Below are 18,090 nucleotides of genomic sequence, written 5' to 3' on the forward strand. Positions count from 1 at the left end.
GTAAGGTATTTATCATTGTAATTAATGATGGTACTATAATATTAACAGTGTGTGATGAAGCCATGTAGCTTGCCTAAGAACTTTCTTTGGGGGGACACAGACCTGGAGAATGTGAAAAGGAAAACTAGGCCCATCCTCCTCCACATCCTCCTTCACCTGTATTTAAATTTATCCAGGTCCAGAGTCAAAGGTTTCATGAAGTATACATCCTGCTTCATGCCAAATGCTGATTCTCTTCTAATTTTAAAGACCGTATGGCTATATAAGTGGTTGTCATTTCACAATATTCACACAAAGAGAAACACAAAATTGGCAGTCCAGGAAATATAACTGACCTCTAAATGTATATTGCTATGTGGAATAAATATAGATAGAGCTTATGAAAATGAAAGTGTGAATCAATATAGCTCTTAAATAGGACTACTAAGAATGCGTTTTACTAAAACAATAAAAAACCACATTTGTACTTTTTCCTTTTTAGTCACAATGATTCAAGTAAAACTGTAGGCATCGCTATGGTAATAAGAAATGAGGAATACTGCTGTGGATCTATCAACCTTTTAAAAGAAATCAAAAGAAAAATGCCACTTACAAAGGCTTAGGTAAGCCTTGCATAAGAAATCACATTGTACTACTACTGAACAATAAAAATGTACAAAAGAGAAAGGAGAAAGAAAAATGCTTTATATCAAATCATTAAGACACTAAATATTTTGTCCATAATGATCTTATAGCAGTACATTCCATAACGAATGTTCCCTCCCCATGGACTGACCATGCAGCATTTGTGAAAAGTGGATTGGTGAGTCAATAAACAGTGAAAAAGCTGATTGTTGTGAACATGACACCAATGTTAAGAGGCTATTCCACCCTCAGAAAGGTGCTCAGAGCTATCAGTATAGTGTAGTAACTAGAGTGCTGGATCCAGGCGATCTGGGTTCAAGTCCCCACTCAGCCACAATACCCACTGGGTGACTTTGGGCCAGTCATGGACTCTCAGTCTAATCTACTGCACTGAGTTGTTGTGAGGATAAGACTGAGAGGAAGAACGGGATTATGTAAGTAAACGACCTTGAGTTCCTTGAAAGAAAACAGATGGAATAGAAATATAATTAATCATATAAATGCAGGTGCCATTTACTAAGCATTGCTTCACACAAAAGCATGCTACCAAATTGCTAGCTGAAGTTGTAGACCTCAGTATACACACAAGTGTAATTAAATCTCACTTAATGGTGGGTTTTCTGTCTGTGAGTACAACAGTGGGAGAAAATTAATTCTGGAAGGCTAGTTATGATAAGCTGTAAGGTGCCAGGTACTTTTTCCTCTCTTTTGTTTGGAAGTGAATAACTGGTTTACAGCGTGAAAGAAAAACAAGAGACTTACGACATTCCAAGCTCTAAAAGGCTGTCTGAAGTGCCTTTTCATGCAATGCCTCAAGCAGGATTTGTCCACAATCATGAAATCCTTTTAAAAAATTGACAGTTTAGCTTGTTCTCCAGACTTGGGGGGTTATTACGTGGCACATTAACACAGTGTGACAAGGTCTTGACTTGGTTAACATGGAATGGGAGTCGGGGGCGCTGTTTTGCAGTGGTTCTGCTCCTACCTGGCTGAATGTGTCCAGAAGATGGTGCTGGGGTGGGGGGGTAGTTGCTCTGTCCCCTGGCAGTGAAGCCATGGGGGTCTGCAGGGCCCTACACTTAATCACTCAAACTCAGCATAACAAAACTACTTTGCCAAGCCACATAGGAGTGCCTGATGCCAGGACAAGCAAAAAAGCAAATCTGGGGCCCACAGAGATTTGGTGCATGTAGCCTTTGTGGACAGACAAAAGCGATTTGTAAAGCAAGACACTGATCTATATGTAAATGTAAGATTTCATTTGGTTACATGCTTGTAAGATTAATTCAATATTATAAGTTCATTCCATACTATAATATTCCAGTAGATTGATGGATAGTGTAGAAATATAATAAATTAATAAATAGCACCCTCCCCCTCAATGTTTTCTGGTTTTTAAGGACATGTAACTACAGACTTCCAGTTCTGAAAAAATACTTCAAGATAATGTCTCTGCTCAAACATATCTGTTTATCAAGAAATTCCACCAGTTCTTCTGTAGGTATGGCAAGAAATTTCAGTTAGATGCAAACAGTTTCAAATCTTTTGGGAGGCTAACCTCATGATTAAAAAAAGTCAAATTTAAACAAAATGAAGGTTGGTAAAGATCTGGCAAAACATTTTGAGGGGAACTTAATGGAACAGAGAAGAAACTGAGAATTGGAAAAAGAAATCCTAAGTAGAGAAAATGCACATTACCATGGTCTATTTCTATGATAAACTTGAAAACATTCACAGCTCACAAAAATGTAATGCTCGCAGGAGCATGAAGAGTAATATCTGCCATGGCAACCAACCAGAACTGTCTTCTGGCACTCTCTGAATGAGCATTTATGAGGAGATTAATTCGATACATGTACTGATGAAAGGACTCCTGAGAACTATAACTGTCTCCCACATATTCCACTTATTATACAATTGGCTGTTTAGAACAGATTGAGCATTATCCATATTGACTCAACGCTTTCATAGCAAATTTATATGAAACAGATTAAGCCTACATGGTATGTCATGCCATCTAGCTAATGGGCATTTCATAAAGGGTATAGCACACTTCTGTGAGGCTTTATTTTAAAGCATATTGATAGATGATAATGCAACAGGCTTGAAAACCCTAAGAATGAGCTATATAAAAAAAAAACAACAACGAATGAATGTATGTCCAGGCAATAGTGTAAGCAAAACTACACGGGGAAAAAAGGCGGAAAGCTAGTGCCACGAAATGGCTGTCAGACTGTTTGCAATGTGAATGTATTTCAAATGCATAATCAGTCCCAAGCACTTTTATCAATAACTGCCTCCCAGGATATCAATACTTCTTTTTCAGCAAATACTGGATCTTATGAGTAAATACAACTTAAGTATAAGTAAAGATGTAAGAATCTTTACATCTTTACTTTAGACATTATGAAATGAGAAGGGAAAAAATGGCCACAGTCCAACACAGCCCTAATATGATGTCATTTTCTGTCATTTATTATAGATAAATAAAAAAATTATGGTTTTAATTAACTAAATTGTGTTCAGTTGTGCTATTTATGATGTTTTATGTTGTTGGTTTTTATTATGTAAACCGTCTAGGGAGTCATGTGGCTATGAGACGGTATACAAAAGTGGGAAAGCAAGCAAGGAAGCATGCACAGAATGAAGTACATGGAAGCCATGCATTCTTGAGCTTTTCTAGCTCTACCTGGAGATGCCATAGATGAAAACTGGGACCTTTCATATGCAAAGCATGTGCTCTACCGTGAGCTGCCAAGATGTACGGATCATGTTCCATATAAACTCAAGGGCAGTAAACATAAAATAGTACTATTTGACATACTTATGAAAGAATAAATTCTTCATTTTTTCTTCTAACAGTAATTAAAAATAAATCCAGTCTGAGAAATCCAGCTGTGAGCATCTGTGCTCCAGATGCCTAAGCAAGTTGGGTTCTAAACAGAGGTTTCAGCCAGTTGACAAGAAAACACATGTTGATAAAAATAAACACTGGGAAGCACAATGAAAGGCTGTATTATTGGGGGGTTTTAAATGATATAAGCATTATCATGGAGAAGCAGGAAAAAATCACGTTTACAGAGGAAAAACCCAGTAAAAAAACTGCACCCATAAATAATTACCATATCACAGTTATAAGAATTAGAAGTACATCTCAATATTTAGTCAAGTTGTACAACAATAACAGTATGCATGCCATTATCATAAAATTAGGAGTTATAATGCACAATCAGGCTAGATAACAATCAGATGAAGAGATGGATTTATAAGTGAAAGAAGCAGTGTTATTACGTTAAACACAGGTCCCAATGGCCTTCTGAACATTAACTCTTTCTCAGAGAAACATCCATTTTAGCATTACTTTAAAAAATATATATTCAAAATAAGAATACTAACACAAAACACCATATGGGAATGAAGTTATCACTCCTGTACCCACTGCCCATACAGAAATTGCAATAACCTAAAAGTGTAACCTCCCTGATAATAAAGTGAGCATGTATTTATTCAAAAAAAGCCTTAAGTATTTTACAATTATATCTCAGTCTTTCAGGAGGAGAAACTAATTCATGAGAGATCTGAAAGCTTTGTTTCCATTTTTCCATAGCAGACGGATGTGGAAGGGAGTCTTGGAGGGACTCCTTTAGAGGACGTCTTGGTTGCCTCCATATTTTTGTGAAAGGATTGTATAGTGGTACCTAGGTATAAGCAATACAGTGTGTTTTTAAATCTGGACTCAGTGAGGAGTAGCATGGCTGCCATATGCTTACATTTAAAAGATGTGCTTAGTATCCTTTCTTGCTGACTGGAGAAGTCAAGGAACCTCAAGAAGGGGCATCTGTTTTTTGCCTGGGGCTACAACATGGAGCTAAATTTTCCTTCACCTTGTAAATATACATAGTCATGTACAGATTTCTAGGGAAAGCAAATAAAAAAGCAAATATGACGCCTCTGAGGACAGGCATTAGAAAATGATAGATAAGAAATAAATAGCAGGCAGCAAATAGTTACAAAGAAGCACTGATAGCAAAAGCATGCAGCTGGAGACTAAATATAAACAAAATGCAAAAGTAATCCTTTTCACAGCCCAGCCAAATCTGAAATATGTCACATAATGCCTGTCCTAATCATTGCTAATCCAAATGAGAGGCTGGGCATTTGCAAAATTAGTGAGGATAGTCTAGTCAAAAAAATAGAAACCATCAGGGAAGTTGCTGGTCAAACCATAAAATTATGTTTCTACCGTGTGTGCATGTGCAAGATGGAAGCATAAAACAATTATGCCTTTCAGAAACCCCGATTCATGCATTGTGTGCAGTTTGGCTGATGACAGTGCCTAAATATGAATCATTTTATAAGGCCTTGGGACATACACAAAAAGAAACAGACAGCAAAAGTCTTAGTTACTTTGTGTGCAATACTTGGATTGTCACTGGTTTAATGAAGTGTTCCTGAATTCTTTGAAGGTACTGCCACATGACAAATATTCAGTAATCATACCAGTAATTTTACATAAATTAAATAGCACATATTTCAGATGCAATACATGGTAATACTAACATTCAGACCCCGTATTTGTTTACACTTTTCCTCAAATAATGCCTGGGCTATTTGCTTGCAAGGGACTGCAGCTCTGATTTGTTTGACCGAAGGTTCAGATCACAGCAGAATACTGCCTGAACAGAAAGCTTTTGGTAACTTAGATAATTTTTTGAATGACCCTAAAACGTTAAATATAGTAACGTGTTCTCAGAAGGCAATCTTGCCATTTAAACACCCTCCAACTTCTGAAGATGACAGCAGATTGTTGCCTTGGCAACAGAGCTTGTTCAACATAAACCTGGAGAGTCATGTTAAAAGGACACGGACCGCATGAAAAACCAAATACAAAGCAGAATATTTTGCAATTACAACTACAAGTACCCCAACCTTAACAGTTATACAAAAATTAGAGGGAAAATAGTGATCTTTTCAGATGTAATGAAGTTGACAGCAGTAAGTACTGTGAAATTGTTTTATATATGCAGATACTTACTGATCATGGTAACAGAGCTAGCTGGCACTGACCCACACCAACCTGGAAACAGACTCAGTTCTTTAAGAGACAATGGTGCTAAAAAATCTTATTGCACCTTCCCCACCACCAAACGATGGGGGAGTCCAGCAGAGCTCAAATGGCATGGAGAACTTGTTTACCTCTATTCTTTTCATGAATCCTGCCAGGCCCATTTCCTCTATTTCTTTCACCAAGTCTGTTCCATATGGTTGCTTTTTAAAAATATAAATAAAACCAAACTAATAATTTATATATTTTATTTCATTTTTGAGAAGTACATGGTTTTCTTTGTAAATGTTTCAAATGTGCATTTCATCAGATGCATTTTTCTGCTTCACCAAGGCTGAAAATATAGGGGTTTCAGAACAAAAAATGTTTCCAGTGCAGGTGGTCTCTTTCCAGCTGATGCAGGTCTGATAGAGTGGATTTCCCTCACATCCCTACTCTTTCCTAGCATTATGGTTGCACAAAAGCCTCTTTGTTCACGCCTGGTACCACACCATCACTGCTAATTAGGTTTTGTAACTATGCAAAACTACTAGAGGCCTCTTCATAGATGCCATAACTAGAACTGAGCTCTACAATCTCCTCATTTCATCCCCACTCCAGTCCTGATCATTGATAGACTATTAATATGCAGTTTCAGAAAATCAAGACTCCCTGGACAAAGCCACAGAGATACCATAAGGAATTAGTGGACGTGTACCTATAAATTCCATGCTTATGAATAAGAAAATCAAGATCAATGTGAGAGAAGAGTAAGTTTCTGCTAGAAGAGTTTTGCCTTCACCCTAACAATTCGAAGTACAACATGAACTTGACGTCATCCCAAGATCAATAAAGACAAATGCAAAGCACAAGCTAGAAAAGTATCCTAAATGTAACCACCATGGCTTTCATTCAAGCAGCTCCCCCACTGCCAACCCAGCCCCACTTTCATTGAGAGCAGGTTTTCCATTTGTTTTTGTTTGCCTTAGGCTTTCCTCCAAAAAGCAGTACATTCTCTTCCTACTCCAATAAAGTCCTTGAGAACCAAACATTTTGAACATTATAGTTGAAATGTGGGATATAAAGAAGACAAATTAAATGCAGTTTACTCTACTTGGAAAGCCAAAGACTGTGTCCAAAAAGAACATCGTTGATGAAAACAGAGCACAGCTCAGGGTAACTTGAATTCTTTATATCTTTGTAACCTGATTGCATGAGCATGAACTACATGAACTGCCTGATACAGAGAGGTACTTCAATTACTTCAATTATTCCTATATTTACAGCAGCAACACAGTACAATAGCATAAAGAGTTTTGAAAATGCAGATCTACATATTCACTCGTCTTTCTGCACAGCAGTTTCTGTGTATGAGAGCTGCACATGCATATCTGCTACTCGTTAGCTAGGAGGCAGGGGGCTTGGAGTCAGTACTCCAAGAGTTATGGGCAATGTCCATGGACAATCCAGAGGGGTCCTGGACATGATCCTGAAGATTATTTATAACTTTAAAGAAGTGTTTATCCAACACCATCATGGAGTATTTATTTGTGATAAACAATCACAAATCACATTCTGTGCATACGTCATCCTCACTAGATTGTGCCGATGGTGTTTAAATCTTCAAGGTAAGCAGATCAGATTATTTATCTGGGGCTGGATCCAGGATCTGCCTTGCATGCATTGAAGGATACTGTTCAAAGCATCTTTCCCCCATTTTCTGGGATCCCCCCCCCCCCCCGGTACTACAGCTCAGCTATTCCGCAAGCTATCCTGAGGTGTCCAAGCAACATTTTCAGAAAACTAGAGGGCTGCCAAAGGGAGGAATGGGCAGAAACACCTAATTCAACCAGCCCGGTTGTGTGTGCCCACATCTGGAGCCACCTCTTGCAATGCATGTTTTAGTTTCCTAGTTACTTTGTCTCTCTTTCACACACACGTGTGTGTTGTCCTAAAAGTAATCAAACCATTGTGGGTTTGTTCTGTAATACTGGGACCTATAAAGACAACCTTCTAGCTTCAGATTTCAATTGAAGTAAAAATATAGCCCTCAAACTGCTTTTTTATATTATAACTGATCCTGCTCTATTTGACTAATTTTATGGAAAATGATCTGCTCTAAACTCATGTCACTGCAATTTAGTGCATTTATTTTCTTAGCAACTTCATGAAATGCTTTTTAATGCTCCAATTATAATCAGTTTCTAAAATAGGGCTGGTTGACTGTGTTACAGGACAGCACTTATATAATCTGCTTTGTGTGTGTTATATAACTTTCTCCAGGATTTTTGACCATCAATCAGTTTTCTTGCTTGGTCCATGCTACAATCCTGTAAGATCCATGTTATGCTCTACAGTTGCATTATTTAGATTGTCAAACATTGTTTTCTACTGCCTTTGGTCCTATGTGGCAATATGAAAATTCCTATTGTGGATTATTTCGGGGGCACATGTAGGGGATGAAAAGGGACATTTTGTCACACATATCTACCTCCTCCTCCTCCCCCTCCATACCACTTGTGGCCAAAGTTCTCTGGGCAGTTTATAACAATAAACTCCCATAAATTCTGCATGCAATCAGATGACACTGTTCTTTTGTCATAATCCTGCCAGGGAGGTCCAGAATTTACTGGGGGTCCAGAAATAATGCCTGCCACTTGAAATCCTATTATGTTTTCTCTATTTCTTCCACCTTTTCTTCTGACTGCAAAAAACCCATTGCAGGGTGCTTTTAACTGTTAATGCTAGGAGCCTGCCATCTGGAACCCCCTCTGTGGAGCATCTTAAGATGATTTTCAAACTTACACATGCAATCCATTTCACTCTGCAATATTTAGCTGTAGCCAAAATAAAATATTTTCATTTAACCTTATGCTAAGCTTCTACATGACACAGAATCACAACACTCAGGATAATACTCTGCAGACTACTGACAAGTGTCCCCTCCTCTCTTTTCTTCTCCTCCTTTAGTCTTTTATGTTTGAAATTAAATCTAGCCTTCCTTGGGTATAGAGAATCAGGAAGAGGAGGACAGTAGTAACTAAGTTACAGATGGAAACACATTTTGAGCACATAAATTTTGCCACTAGTGTTAACTCAGTTCAAAACTTTTTTTTTTTAATAAGGAAAGTAATCTCTCAGGAGCTATGTTTCCTTTAATTAATGCAGCAGAGAAATGTAGCTGGTTGTGCTGAACAGCACTTGAAAAGGGGTGTGGGAAACAGCCCTACTGAAGTCTGCTACAAAGCCTTACCCCTTGTCATCAGATTATCTAGTCAGTCATGGGCCCACCCTCTTAGCATGGAGGTTGGTAGATTCTATTTATCAATGGTGACTGGCAGGTGTATATCTAAGGTGAGTAAGGATACCAACTAAGATACCAAAAACTTGGCCAACTTCCTCAATCTAGGGTCTTCCAGGTATTTCAGACTGCAAACCCAGCAGCGGTGCTGGTCAGGGATGATGTGAATTGTAGTCCAAAACACCTGGAGGACACCAGGTTGATGGAATCTGCCTTAGGCGCACCTGCAAACCAATTCTAGAACCAAACAGGCCAAAGAATATTTATACACTGGTTGAAATGCTGCTTTTCCAGGACGAACCAGATTTTTTCCTGCTGTCTGCACAGGAGATGGCAGCAACACTCCTGCCTAGAAAGCTGAAAGTGATAGGATCCAGCTGACATTCATGGTAGTTTACATACTAATGTATTTGATCTCATACAGTCAGAGGTATTTTTCAGACTTTTGAAGAACTAAAAAGACTTACATGCCTGAGAGAGAGAAAGACCGAATAGTGGAACTGAAAAGCACAAACAATCATGGATACATTCTACCCCTTGGACTATCATCATGTTTCAGCCTCATTCCTTATAGCTTTTTAATGATGATCCATGCACAGACAAAATCTGATAGGCATGATCAAGTCCTTATGGTTAGCAACCAATCAAAAGATATGAAGGAAAAGAAAAACTGACACCCAATCTTAAAGTAGCTGACTAAAATGCTTTAATATTAAAATAAGAGATCATCTCTAATCTCAGAGATATCCAGTATATTTAGAGTTTGCTTGAAAATATTAAAAATACACTAGTAGACAGACACTTTAAGTTTGGCTGCCTGGGGGAGAAGCGACTGTTTACAGTCATATGAGCTGCTGTGAATAAAAAATGCTTGTACAGCAAGGAAAACTTTTAACAGCAGAGACAAAAGAACAACACCATGCCACCGTAATTCAGCAGCATAGGATGAAGTGGTGTGACCACAACAGTGCATATATTACATTATATAAGGATTACAGTCACTAAATCAAGTGCCTCAACCAAACAGACATATGACTAGAGCCTCCAGCATATCCTGGCATTATGACTTTGATGAACTACTGGGGCATCGATGAAGTTAGAACAGGTGATCACCATCATTCTTTCTGGGTATGAAACTGGGCGAAGATTAAATACTGTAAAATGCTCCAGGATGTGAACAACATGTTAAAGTGAGGTCACTTATTAGAGATCAGAGTGATGCAACCACCACACCCAAAGACAAAATTCTTGACAGTCCCACCTGTTACACAATGAGCCTATCGGCCGACACTCTGTATCAGTTTCAAGTGCACCAAGTGACCCTGGAGGTGGCATCCATCAGTGGATTGTGATCGCTTTGTGGATGAGTTCTGCTGAAGGCTGCAACAAAGTGTGCTGGGAGAGAGGGAGAGAGAACAGCTCCAAATTCCCACTGTACTTTAAACTAAAACCTAACATACACCAGAGTATTAATATGCAAGTTATGCGTAATTACTCATGGTTGGGCTGTGTGCATTCAGAAATAGCATGTGACAAAGGATGGGTTGAGTTTCTCAAGCAAACATGTTTGAGTATTCAAGCAGAACTGAGCAGAACAGCCCATTTCAAGCAGGCCCTGTGCTTGCTAGTTTGCCCATCATTCCCTTCTATTCCTTTCCTGGCCCCTGAGAAAGATGACTCCCCTTAGGAAAAGGAGATGGGACAACAAATATGGAAACACTTCAAAGGAAATGACAGAGGCCTGTCTGGCCCCATCATCTCTGGTGGAAAGATTGCTCAGACAGCTCAATTTCCTGTCAAGAAAGAGTCGGCGATCACACCTTTTCCATCTTCATTGGAACTATCTGTTGCCCGCGATTCAGTCTTAGGCTCACTTAATGCAGAATCTTTTGTCATTTCAGGACTTGGCAGGATTCCTTTTTTAATTTCCCAGGCATTTTCATTTGGTTTCAGCCTGTTAAATTTGTTTCATTCTCTGCTTCTTGAGTTTTCTGCAACACCATAATTTAATCTTACAGCTATTCATTTTAAACTTGCTCAATTTTACATTATAAACTGCACTCAGACAGTTTTGTTATAAACCAGTGTATAAGCAAATAAGTCATATTCTGTCAGATTCCTATCGTGATCAAGATTTCTTAGCTAGGTGAATAGTTACATCAGGCTGTATGTCATCTCCTGAGCTTCAATGTGATGGAACAGGCCAAACAAGGTTGGGACAAAAGGGACCAAGAGTTATGTTCAATAATGTTTTGGGCAGTTGGAAGAGACAAGAGGCTGAGGCAAGGGAAACAGGAGATAGCCAGGGCACAAAGGCATGCTTTGGAGGCCTCCTTCACTCCCCTTTGCTTCCTCTCTCTCTATGGTGATTTTCTGCAGTGATTTATGACAATTAACAGACTTTATGGCAGTTCGTTTGTAAGTATGGGTTGTTCATTATTCACTCATTCGTAACTTGTATGAGTTATGACTGCCTGTATTTTAAATCTTGCATGCAACCTTATTAGCCTTCTACCCTTAAGCATGACATATTTTTTAAAATGAAGAAATAAATAAAATAGTGCAATAAGAAATCCTTAACTTTCTAGAGAGGACTTTTCCCCATTTGATCAACAGCAAGTAACTATTTACGTAACATTCACAGATATTTGATTAAAAGTTTTGCGCATATGATGTTAATTCTCAGTTATCCCTCATCAGAGACCTAAATTTATCATCACACCACATGCACTTGGTGTTATCTCACATTTCCTGCTATTACTCACAGGTAACATGAAGTTTAGAAAAAAGAAACAACATGTTATATAGGCTGGCAAAGTCAAGATGTCATCTTTCAGCTTTTTACTAAGTATTTCATCCTTTAGGAAGGATTTAACTGAACTTGTTTAAGGCAGTCCTGAGAATAAGGCAATAGACTACCTTAGCTTAGCACTGACAGCAGCTTACCAGGTTTCTCCGATTTTCCTGGCACTTGAGGTTTTGAGGTGATAAGGTAAGGGACTGAATCTGGGCCCTGTGCATACTAAGCACCCTCCTGACAAAACAGCCTTATCTCAACTTTTAGATTTAGTTGCAGAAGTTAGTTCTCATCATATCAAAGAAAAATGTGAACCAACACTTTAACCTGGCCTGTGCCAGATCCCTTCTCTCCTCAGGCAAAGGGTTGCTTGGCACATGCATGTCTCATCACTCAGACCCTGTTCACATGATCAGAACAACCCACCATGGGTTGTTTAAACCATCATGAGCTGTGGTGCCTACCAGCCAGCATCTGCACACTGAATGCCTGACTGGGGGTCGGTGCTGCGTCCAAATCTGGGCACCATGGAGCTGTGCCTTATAGCTAAATATGTAAACCACCTCCAATAGGAAGTATTTTATCTGAGGTGATTTGAAGCAACAGGAACTCTCTGGTCTGTAACAGATGTTTAATTCATACAAACAACACTGTAATGCTGCAGTCAATGTTTATAAACACACATCTGTAAACAAGTTCCAAAAGTCACTACAGCAGCCTGCTTGGGACTGAACAACCTTAGGTAGAACTGCTCTACCACAGGCCTGATCCTACCACATGATTTGGATATTACAGCTTGCCCAGATTTGAATAACCTTTGGCAGAGCCATCATCTCACTTGTTCTGATCTTCTCACATGGCAGAAAATGTCATGGTGAGCCCACCTCTAGGAGTATTGTCACCGATACAGGACACTACCAAGTTTCCCTCTGACATTTTATCATTCACTGATGAAAGCATAGTGAATGCTTCACAAGGCTGAATACTGAACCACAAAAAGTCTATTTCAATAATTTAACATAAGGTAATGTTCCCTTAAAGCAACCATATTTTGCTTCAATATAAACCAGAAGAGCTAGTGCATCTTAATTAATAGTTTGGGAACCCTCTGGTCAACCTTTGGCATTATGTCTCCTCAGCTGCAGCTATTCATCTGTCGAGATGAAAAATCTGTCGTGATATTAATAACCCAAGTCAAAGAGTTGTTATGAAAGATTATAAAATACTTGCTACACTATACTAATCCCTGATAACAACACTGCACCAATACTTAAGTTCAGTATAACTCCAGTATTAATATGGCACTCTAAGTGCCATAGATAACAGTATCAATTCTATAATGACCACAGCAACTCAAAGGAGGGGAACCAAAGCAGGACTCTCTTCACTAAATGTGTTCCTCTGCTCTACTTTTGATCATCTTCCTCTCAACCTCCCTTAATTATTCTTTCTAAACAGAAGGGTGGAAAGAAACAGATTACAATGCAAGCTGTTCATATATAGATGAGGTTCTTGTAAACTTACAGTCCTAACCATCAGTTATTTTTCCAGTTTATGGATTAAGGTAAAGTAGGCCTTCTTCACAGCTACACTGAATTTCTTATCACAAAAGTCAAGGTATTATTACTCTAAAAGATTGATGCATTATTAAACTTTAACTGAGAAAAATACTTGAACAGAAACAGATTTCCAACATCAGTTTGTTGTTATGTGCCGAGTTATTTTGAGTTATGTTGTTATGTGCCATCAAGTCAGCTATGTGCTGACTCTATGACTTAAATCCTTCTAAAACATCCTGTCCATGACCTCTCCATTCAGCTCTTCCAAGTTCAAGGCATTGGCATCCTTTATGGATTTGATCCATCTCATATTCAGTCTTCCCTTTCATCTTCTGCCTTCAACTTTTCCTAACATGATTGAGTCTTGCTTTCTCATGACATTGTCCAAAGTATGACAGCATCAGTTTTATCATGTTTGCTGCTATGCAAAGCTTTGGCTTGATTTGCTCTAGGATCCACTTGTTTGTCTTTCTGTTGTTCCATGGTATTTGCAAAGCTCTCCTCCAGCACCATGTTTCAAACATATAACCTTTCTTCCTGTCAGCTTTCTTCACTGTCCAGTTTTCATACCCATAGATTGTGGTTAGTTTGAATGATCCTGACCTTGGTCTCCATTGAAACATTCTTACATATGGTGATCCTTTCTAGTTCCTTCACGGCTGCCCTTCCAAGTCTTCTTTGTATTTCTTGGCTGCAGTCTCCCTTTGAATGGATGACTCATCCAAGGTATATGAAATCTTTCACAATTTTGATTTCTTGATTAATAATAGTGAAGTTCTGTAATTCTTCTGAGAGTATGATATTCTTTGTTTTCCTGATATTGTTTTCCTGATATTCAGCTGCAGTCCCACTTTTCTACTTTCTTCTTTCACTTTTATCAGGGTTCATTTCAAGTAACTGCTGCTTTGCTCCAGTAATATGGTATCATCTGCATGTCTTAAATTAGAGATAGTTCTTCCCCAATTTTCATTTCTTCCTATGCTTCTAATCCAGCTTGTCCTGTGTACAGACAGAACAGAAAGGAAGATGCAATACATCCTTGTCTGACACCTTTGCATATGGAAAACCATTCTGTTTCTACATATTCTGTCTTAACTAGCTTCTTGTTGGTCATACATCAGGACAATCAAATACTACGGCATGCCCATTTTTTCAGGACCATCCATAGCTTCTTGTGATCCACACAATCAAAGCTTTTGCTGTGGTCCATACAGCAGTGACTGGTCTTTTTCTGCAATTCTTTGGAGTGCTCCTGTATATTGTATATTTGCAATTTGATCTCTAGTGCCCCTTCCTTTCTGAAATCCAGCTTGGACATCAGGCATTTCTCATTCCATAGAGGGTAGCATTCTTTGTTGCAAAACTCTGAGCATCACTTAACTCACATGGGATATTAATGCAATGGTCGTTTGGTTGCTCCATTCTTTCGCATCTCCTTTCTTGGGGACTGGGATAAATATTGAATGTTTCCAGTCTTGTTGACATATTTTTGTTAGGATTTGGACTGATTTGCTTTCTGTAGACTGGAATAGCTCTATCATACTCCAGGTGTGTTATTCTTTGCAGAGCAGTTTTCAATTTGCTTTCTAATATTGCAGGGTCTTCTTCATAAGATTCCTCTCATCTTTTTTCTGTACACTTCTTTCATATATTGTTTCCACATTCTCTTTATTTTATCCTGGTAGGACAGTATGCTCCCTTTTTTATTTTAGCATTCCTAATCTAGGTGTGAATTTCCATTGGATTTCATGGATCTTCTGAAAGAGGTCTTGTATTATTTCCCCTTTTGTTGCTCTTTTTTCCTTCACTGATCAGTGTAATGGTCCTTTTTGTCTCTAAATGATAATTGCTGAAAAGTTGCATTCAGAATTCTGAATATTTCTGTCACCCTTAGCTTCTCACCGGTCTTTTACAACTGTGACTGTTTCTTCTGTTATACTTTGGCACTATCTATTGATGATTTTTGTAGCTTGACTCTGATTTTTAAATTAAGAGCTGACAGTCACTGCCACAGTCTGCTTCCTGGTCTTATTTTGGCAGCAAGAATACAGCTTCTCCACCTTCTCTTTCCAATTACAAATTTTATTTGATCTCTGTATTGGCCATCTGGTGAAATCCATCTATACAATCACCTGAGCGGTTTCTTGAAGGGCATGTTCGCAACTAAAAGGTTGTTGACTTCACAAATTTCTAACAGTTGTCCTCCTGCTTCATTTCTTACCCCTAGGCCAAAATTTACTACAACATTTGATTTCACTTTGTTTGGTACTTCTGCATTCCAGTCACCTAGAATTAGCAGTAGGTTTTCTTTTGGTGGATTATCAATTTTCTCTTGAACACCTGCATAAGAGTTTTCAATTGCAGGCATTACTTTCCATTTTTAACCACTTCCATATTTTCACACATCATCTCCCATCTGCCTTCTTAACAGAATTAACTCATCATGTGGGAAAAGCCAGATGAGTTGTACATAATGTCTTTTGATGTGCAATGCTAAGAGACTTCTGTCTGAAAGCATCCTGAGTGTTCAAGACACTTTGAGAGCAATCCTATGCAGGTTTAGATAGAAAAGGGCTGGCTGGGACATCCAGATGGTTAAAGGCCCTTTTCTGTCTAAACTTGTATAGGATCTTGCCTTTAATTATTTTAAAGGCACACAAGTCCAGTTGTATCTGGTGGCGGCATTCTGTTGATAAAAGCTGTTCCATCAGTGGACCAGAGAGAGGAGTAATTCCCCCTCCCTCCACACCCTCAGAATCTGCTCTGGGCAGCAGGACATCTCTTCAGAGAAGCATGTAAAACCCTCCAAACAGCAGGGAAAGGCTTCTGTTTATTTCACTAGAAGAATTGAAAAGCTCAAATGACCTAAGGGAAAGTATGAACTCAAGGATAAAGGCAACAATGTTTATTTGAATTATTAGTAATTTAAACAGCAAGGTCTTCATCTCAGACCAGGAATACACTGGGAATAGGAAAAACACCATCAGGGTGATCAGTCTGCTGTTAAGTGTGACTACCAAATCTGATGAGTGCCACCTTAGTTCACATTAATATTTAGGCCATTCAAATCACAAAAAAATTCTAGCTAAGTTTGATTTCTTACAGCATGAACAAATATGATTGTAATGCAATGCGTCAATCTGAGAGAAATATTCTTGACTGTGGACAAATTCTGGTGGACTGAAAGCTTGTAGAGTGCAGTTAGCATGTGTTTTGTGCTTTAACCTGAAGGTTACTAAAGGAACTTGTGCTTAAGGTTTCTGTGAATGACCTACTTTTTTCTGTCGAAAAAATACAAAAGCAGGGTAAAGGAATAGCTCCAGTGGATTTACAATTGTGCTCTTTGTAATGGTATGCAAAGCTGCTGTCTAGCCATGGTTTCTTCTCAATATGCATCTGGGAAAAGCAAAATTCGGCTCCAACACATTCGATTCAATCTTTAGTTAGTCATGCAATTATTGTGGAAAGCAACTCTGACCTGGATAGGAACACAGAACAAGAACTGGAGCACAGATGTCTCAAATGGAAATTCTGATACAGCACTCGGATTTAATGTATAACATATTGTAAAACATATGCAAAACATTCCAGAGACCTGCCTTCTTCATCTTAGTCTTCTCTGAAATTAGCATGTATCTGAATCTCATCTGAAATTGATGAGGCTGCTTCCCTGTGGAATCATTTCATGCTCCTTTATCCTAAGTCAGATCTCAGCATTTGCGTGTACATATAATACCATCAATTTGGGTGGCTTTTTCAGCAGAAGCTGCCAATAATTGGACAGTTGTTCAAAGGCTGAATATATCAGCCTGAAGAAAATAAAACTTAAAGTCTGCTTTGAGTAAGATGATCTGAGTAGCAGATAAAAGCTAAATGGTCCTGTGAATAACATTTAGATAGGTAATTGTTCAATATGCGACTATTAAATTCTTTGGTCTTGGGAAAGGGAGAAGAGAAACTGCAGGGGATGATAGAAATGAAAACCTGCTTTTTAAAAATGCAAGTGGATGAGCAGCAAAAAGTAGAGAAAACACCTACAAGAAGTAATATCAATATCTGCCCTATACCTACAATATTCTGTCTACTTGTCTGTCTTCTGGAAGTCCTCCATGGTTTTTTTTTGTCTAGCTGAGAGTCAGGAGATCATGATTATGATGGTGCTGACATAGATAAGTATTCTATTTTTATTTATTTATGGCTCTTCTATACCACATTTATTCCAGGAATCTCATGACAGTTTACAAAAAACAAATAAAACAGACCAGTGACAACAGTTATAAACTCCACAGTGCCAATACTTGATATAAAATAAAATAGTTAAAAACACTATCAGCAATTTAAAAACAGGGAAAATAAAAATGTTTTGGCCTGGCACTGACACGTATACAGCACTGGCACCAGGCACACCTCTCTGGGAAGCATGTTTCACAATCGGGGTGCAATAGCATACTGCTATTAGATCGGATATCAGTGATTGTATTCTCTATATCATTTTATTCCTTTGGTTATTCAGTTGTTTCAACCCAAATTAAAAAATACTGTATTGGCTCAGCAGTGCACTTACAGCTAGGACAGACTGGACAGATGGCAACACAACAAAAGAGAGTAGCTGAGAAGCTGAAGTGCCACCTGCGCAAGTTTTAAAAGAAAGACTAATGCCAAAGAATGAAACACCCAGCGCAAACTCACTGGATAGATCTTGGCATTACAGATGCCCCTTACTTCCAACATTCTCAGTATATACAAAATGCCAAGAAGTCTAATA

The 18,090-nt window shown here is 38.5% G+C and overlaps 1 protein-coding gene across 16 annotated transcripts in view; it reads right to left on the minus strand.

The window, feature by feature from the left end:
- The window catches only part of ANO10 (anoctamin 10), a 110,173-nt gene that overhangs the window by 48,528 nt on the left and 43,555 nt on the right, over positions 1-18,090 (minus strand). For 11 of the 16 annotated variants that reach the window (XR_006413463.1, XR_006413464.1, XR_006413462.1 and 8 more), the window contains exon 13: positions 1,387-1,467. The exons of 4 other annotated variants lie outside the window; for them this stretch is intronic. Coding sequence is in view for 7 of the 12 variants with exons in the window: in XM_044417237.1 (XP_044273172.1) it covers positions 1,387-1,467 (81 nt within the window). In the remaining 5 variants the exon portion in view is untranslated. Of the gene's footprint in view, positions 1-1,386; positions 1,468-16,528; positions 16,804-18,090 lie in introns of those variants that run through there. One more of the 16 variants, XM_044417309.1, reaches the window with a different exon arrangement.

This window comes from Varanus komodoensis, unplaced genomic scaffold (assembly GCF_004798865.1).
Source record: "Varanus komodoensis strain SLA01 unplaced genomic scaffold, ASM479886v1 scaffold10, whole genome shotgun sequence".
Lineage (NCBI taxonomy): Eukaryota > Metazoa > Chordata > Lepidosauria > Squamata > Varanidae > Varanus > Varanus komodoensis.